General features: G+C 41.6%; 3 protein-coding genes across 3 annotated transcripts in view; 1 reads left to right on the forward strand and 2 right to left on the reverse strand.

The window, feature by feature from the left end:
- The window catches only part of LOC101862763 (carboxypeptidase M), a gene marked incomplete in the record, with an annotated part of 98,763 nt that overhangs the window by 34,652 nt on the left and 57,789 nt on the right, over positions 1-6,322 (reverse strand).
- On the forward strand, positions 477-2,502 carry LOC106013657. The gene has a single exon (XM_013089961.2). It carries the CDS (start codon positions 1,032-1,034, stop codon positions 2,385-2,387), a length of 1,356 nt encoding a protein of 451 aa, XP_012945415.2. The 5' UTR covers positions 477-1,031; the 3' UTR covers positions 2,388-2,502.
- On the reverse strand, positions 2,603-5,203 carry LOC106013658. Its single transcript, XM_013089962.2, has 2 exons — positions 3,745-5,203; positions 2,603-3,680 (listed from the first exon to the last, which is right to left on the reverse strand). Exons 1-2 carry the CDS (start codon positions 4,586-4,588, stop codon positions 2,665-2,667), a joined length of 1,860 nt encoding a protein of 619 aa, XP_012945416.2. The 5' UTR covers positions 4,589-5,203; the 3' UTR covers positions 2,603-2,664.

Below are 6,322 nucleotides of genomic sequence, written 5' to 3' on the forward strand. Positions count from 1 at the left end.
AAAAAGATCGCGCCAAGGTTGTTCATTTATTTTCTTTTTTCTTATTCCTTTATCCTCAATTAGTAGATTCTACATGTATCAGGGCACGCACAGCCCAAGTGTCAAAAAAATACCCCCACCCACTCACCCCAGTCGTCCACACTGTTTAAGTCCCGAAAAACACCTCGACCAACGCGACCGGTGTGAATAACCTTTGTTGACCCCGACAGCCAACGGTCCCCGACACACGGGCTACTCACATGCGAGGTCATGTCACGTGATGCGAATGAGTGTTTCAAAGTTCCACTGACACGTCTTGATGATGGGCCCGACTAACCAGAACTCAGATGAAGCTTGCTTATAAAGCAACGGCAGAACAACGAATAGATTACTCTTAAAATCCCATGTCATAATTGTTACAGTAATCAGGACACCATCGGAGAATCCTGCGTTATAAAAGCGAAAGTAGATCTTGAACGTATCCATGTCGGAATAGACCTCTTCACGGTAATGTCCGCCATACTGTCCAGGGGTACTCAGGGTTACTTCCGGTCTGCAATGCTCCTTTGTTTACATTGTCAACAGCCTTGGGCAGTTGGCACATGGACACTAAATCGGCGCCTAAATTCAATCTAACGTCTAGATCTAGTCAAACGTACGCACAATCTCATTTTAGTATCAGTTGTTAGGCATAAGAAACGCAAAAACTGCCTTGAAAGTGTGTTGTTTGCCTTTGAAAGTGTGTTTTGTCAGCTGCCCTCTTTGCCTCACGCAGGCCAAGATCTACTAATCATGTGACTGTACTGTGTGTTTTTATATAAGTGTAATTTTGTGAAATGGAATTGGCATTCGTTATTATTTTTTTAGACTAACAGTGAGGAAATCATTGTTTTGTGGAATCTACATTTCTGGTAATTTAATAGATCTAGATCTAGCGATATACCATCATGTAGGACTAATCTTTCTTAGTTCTATAGATGTTTCTTTCATTGAATTTTAGATTTTAAACTAGATTTAGATCTAGATTCTAGAAACATTAGTCTAGTAGCAAGATGGGGAAGTACGACCACTGTTGTGTTGGTTCATGCAGTAACACAAGAAGTAGACCCCAATTGATTAAAAAGAGATCCCATGTGACTGAAATGCAATGGTTTGGAGTTTCAAACGAGGAGAAAAGGAAATTATGGGAGAGGCAGATACAGAAAGGACGAGCAGACTTCAAAATGACAATTACAATGAAAGTGTGCTCTAATCACTTCACAGAAGGGCGTCCCACACCATCAAATCCTATTCCCATTCTTTTCCTCACCCCAAGTGACTACAATGTCAGATCGCCGCAAAAACGAACAGCGCCCACAAGAAATGAAACCCCATCGTCAAGCAAAAAACGGAAAATAAACCCTGAAGATGAGGAAGCCAATAAATGTGAAGACCAGCAAACACCTATTCCATTAGCTTTTAATCAGGTAACAAGAGAAAGCGATGTACGCTGCTTCACTGGTTTTGTTTCCACACAAATGTTTAAGTTTGTTTTCAGTCATGTGGAGAAGAAAGCCTCCCATATGTTATATTGGAAAGGCGCAAAACAAACGAGTGAAGAACAGGCACATAGCAGTGACTATTTCAATCGCCCTGGACTGTATAATAGGCCTGGGCCTAACAAAAAGCTGACTCTGGAACAAGAATTCTTTCTTGTGATGCTTAGATTGCGCATGGGCCTATTGTTGCAGGATTTAGCCTTCAGGTTTCAGGTATCCAATGGCCTTGCTAGTCAAATATTCACAACATGGATAAAATTATTGTCAAGAGAATTTAAATTTCTTATATTGTGGCCCACAAGAGCTGATGTTAAACAGGCACTGCCAGAAAGTTTCAAGAAGTTTTACCCCAAAACACGAGCAATAATTGATTGTACAGAGGTTTTCATAGAAACTCCATCCAGCCTCGATACTCAGGCAATGTGCTGGAGTGAGTATAAACACCATTGCACAGTAAAATTTCTGGTGGCCATCTCACCTACTGGATTAATTTCGTATGTATCGAAAGCTTATGGAGGAAGGGCATCAGATAAATTTATTGTGGAAAACAGTGGATTCTTAAACTTGATAGAACCATATGATCAAATCATGGCTGATCGTGGTTTCAAGATAAGAGACTTACTTGCAAATGCCCAAACCACATTAACTATCCCACCGAGCTGCAGAAATGCTTTACAGATGAGGAAAGAGGATGTCCAGGCAACAAGCAGAATTGCAAATGTGCGTATCTACGTCGAGCAAGCCATTAACCGACTGAAGTGGTACCGTATTTTGTCGAGCGAAATGGAGATGACATTGCTGCCCCTATGCGATGACATTATAATCACTTGCAGTGCATTCTGCAACCTACTGGATCCTCTGACAGCATAGAGAAATCAAGCAATGTACGGTAATATTACACCCAAACCAAACCAAATAATAAATTATAGAAAAGTACCATCGTCAACAAAAACTAACAATGCAATAAAGATAACTTTAAAAATTACACAAAGCTACACGAGGAATGTTGTTTTTGCTGTTTGTTGTTACTGTTGAGTAAAATTGTGATTGTGATGCATTCAGTGGACAGAGCCTGAGAAAGATAAAATAAACTTACTTTGTCGCTGTTGAGATGGTATGTACAGTCAATGTTGTATGCTGCATGATGTTATTCCATGTTGTCCCCTGTGCAGAATGAGCAGAGGAACGTGTCTTTGTCTTTTGAATAGTCCTGACAGGTCCAGTGGTGCCACAGGTTACAAGAATCACAACACACACTGTTGTCGCCCTCCTGTTGACATTCTCTTGGTTCCAAAATCAGGTTGTCACAAGTTGGACAGAATAAAAATTCTTTCAGGCCTAGTAGGTGCTTGCTAATATACCCTTTAAAAAACACAACTAGTTTTTGCTGAATGTCTTCCCACAGCTTGTCATCCCTTAACACTTGTATGATAAATGGCTTGCCATCCAAAGAAGACACACAAAAGAATCCTGCTGTAAACCCAGTGACGGCAAGCTGTGTCTGAACCTGGTAGTAATACGCATGGTCACGTTTCAGTTCCAGATCCCCGTTTTCACCTTTGCATAAAAAATCCGTCTGGGCATAGTTGTCTACAATGTTTTTTCCCTTCAACTTGAAAGGACACTTCAATTCCACAGTACTAAGACCATGACAGTCACAGTGCAGGACGGCATCAGGGCTGGCACCAATATACGGATGCGTACTCTTCACGTAGAGCCCAGCTCTTCTCAGGGTGACGTTCAGATGATTAGAATGCATACTAGCTTCAAATTCCTGAAGGCCACTTTCTTCACTGTCTCTGCCCCACTTAATGGCAGGTATGTGGGACAAGTCTGGCCCGCCTGACAGAAGATGATGTGTCAGAGAGGTGGTTGCGGCATTAACTTTTCTGTTGAGCTCTTCAATTTTCCTCACAACCCGCTTAATGTTGCTTCCAGTAATCCTCCCCTTCCTGTGATTGTGCCAAGTTGTTGATGATCCCTGTTGTCTTGTTGTCTCTTCTAACAACTTACACTGGTCTCTAGTGTACACAAGAGACTCACCAAATTTCTCTGACAATCCCTTGTCATCCAAACCGCTGTTCTTGGCGATGCATTGTTCCGCTGCTTGGAGCATGGTTGGAGGCATCGATATCGGCTCTAAACTTTTTGTCTGAAATTGAGCTGCCATTCCAGAAAATAAGGCACACTTGGGTGCAAACGTCGATAGACCCTCCAGAAAATTCACAACTTCCTTCAGGGTTCTTTTTGTTCTCACCGTCTCGACGTGGATCGAACGTCAGTCTACGTTTCCGAGATTCCGATGCAGTGTCTGAAGAGGAGTACTTTGGGGCACTGTCAGAACGGAGTTCCATTTCCTCGACTCTTTTCGGCTCAACAGTTTTCTTAGTACATTTATTCCACGCACAGCTTGTCTCTGTGCAGGATTCAGAGTTCAGATGGTTACTGATAGCGAACTCCACTTTGTACAGCACAGCAATAACGTGGTTGCATGTACTGCACATGCCAGCAGTGCAGCTGCACATCGACGTCAGGATTTCTCCTGTGTTTCGCAACAAGATCCACTGTTTGTGGGTGTCACCTCTGACGCTTTGTGACGGTGTTACCTCCGATGTCAGGAAACATCTGTCGCAGTCATCTGGCACTTGTGCCCACAGAATGGTACCAACAAACTTACTGGCAAAATAGGAATAGGCCTTTTGTGTCTTGTACTTCCCTATATAGTCTCTGTTGTACTCACTTGTACTAAGAAGGTACATGAAGATTTTTCCCATGTCCACCGGTGGCCATTTCGTAACTTTTTCAGACCAACTATCAGGAGGCAATGAAACTGGGTCTGGAATACTAAATTTCTTGAGGGTTGTCTTGTAGTCTTCTTTCAACTGATTTTGAAACGTTTCTGTTGAAGACTTTACCGTCACGCCAGTTTCCCACGCCACAAAGGCCCGACCTATGAGAGCAAGTTTTGTTCCTGTGGTGCTCAGTCCTCTTGCTCCAAGATAATCCACCAGTTGTGTTTTTGTCATTTGAGTGAACTGGTTTGTTCCATCATCATCACCAGAATCTTCCATGTTAGATCTTTATTCAAAAACTGTCAGCAAGATTTAAATTATCAAAAATTAGATCTCTAGAGCTCGGAACGAAGACTGGATAGGCTAACAAAACATAAACACATGAGGCCTAGGGCTAGTCACTTGACTTAGTAGTCACACAGTCAAAGATCGTACATTATGAGCAAAGTCGATACCCTTGTACTCGAAAACACCTGTGAATACAACTTGTTAGCATTTCATATTATTTCTATTTACGAGGAAGACGAACCAAACTTTCTTAATTGGAGATGTTTTTGTTTCTTAACAAATTCAGTTACATAGAGCAGAGGCCTACTGTACCGGCCTATTGTGTATTAGGTCTAAATCTAATACGCTCGTTCGAGTATCGGTTTCAGTATCGATCACAAAATCTCAGTAATCGACTATCCCTAGGGCCAATTAGCCGAAAACCGGATGTAAACAGAGATGCACGGGTGTAACCCTCAATACCCCTGGGCAAGATGGCGCACCTTACCGTGAAATTATCTATTATGTCCAGAGCCTGAAAAAATGATGGACGGAATCAGTAGTTAATGTTCAGTGCATCAATAGAGCCGCCTAGGCCTATGCCTATAGTTATAATAGTAGATCTTGATCTATTTAGTAGAAAACGGACAACTGGTGGTCAAGTATCTAGATTCTAGATCTAGCTGCTCATTAAGTGTGAGAGGGGGGGGGGGAGGGAGTAAAAGATACCATCATGTCCATGACAATGATCAGCCAAAATACTTGTACTTGATTACACTCCATGATACCACGGATCTAGTAAACTACATCTAGATCTAGATCTAGATCTAGATTCTAGCCTACTTTTACTTACAACTCTACTCTAGATCTAGATCTATATCAATCAGACATCATTGTTGATGATCATGACATGTCATGTCTGTTGAATAGCGAGGCCATTGAGAATAGAGCAATACCTTTGCTTTTCTTGAGCATCGTCCTTATGTGAAATACTGGGTGAAGAATCAGACATGACGAATGGTTGTATTTCGACAAGAGGACCAGTCCTTCGTGTACCCGTGAAAATCACATAATTAGTAAAAGTTCTTTATGTTTCACGCTTTATCAAACGAAAAGCTTTCATTATTTTCTTGTTTTGATTCTAAAACCGGAAGTTGAAATATGGGTCAACTGAATAATCCCGTCGTCTATTTTAAGTATCGCCTGACAATATCAAATATCATCGATCTATAGCCTACCCTTTAGCCTAGGCCAATGATAGTACATAACAAGATGGGCCACTTCTCTCTTTGAGCCAATTAAAAAAGTGTCCTCCAAATTTGGTGGCGCCCTCTTCACAAAAGCGCACTCTTTGCGAACAGAGTTACCCTACTTGAGTTTTTAAAAATCAAAGTGAAACTAGCAAGTTTTGGGGAAAATTTCGGAAGAACGCTTTTTTAAAATGGTTACGCTGACAAAAAACCTCTTCCGGAGGAAAGGGTGATGGTTTTCTTTGTTTAATTTGACTTTAGAATGAAAGGCGAGAGGTCATTAAAATATTTAAAAAACTAAAACTCCGCACTGAACGTACCCGAACTGCTGATGAACAGCAGTCGATCTGCGCACGCAAGGAGGTGCTATTCCTATTCTTCTTCTGGAAAAACGAAAGAGAGCTTCAAAACAGACTGCAGCGCCATCTGAAGCAAAGAGCATACTTCCTGCGGACACTTTTTTGGCTGAGTGGCCCATCTTGTTATGTATTATCAT

This window comes from Aplysia californica, unplaced genomic scaffold (assembly GCF_000002075.1).
Source record: "Aplysia californica isolate F4 #8 unplaced genomic scaffold, AplCal3.0 scaffold01092, whole genome shotgun sequence".
Lineage (NCBI taxonomy): Eukaryota > Metazoa > Mollusca > Gastropoda > Aplysiida > Aplysiidae > Aplysia > Aplysia californica.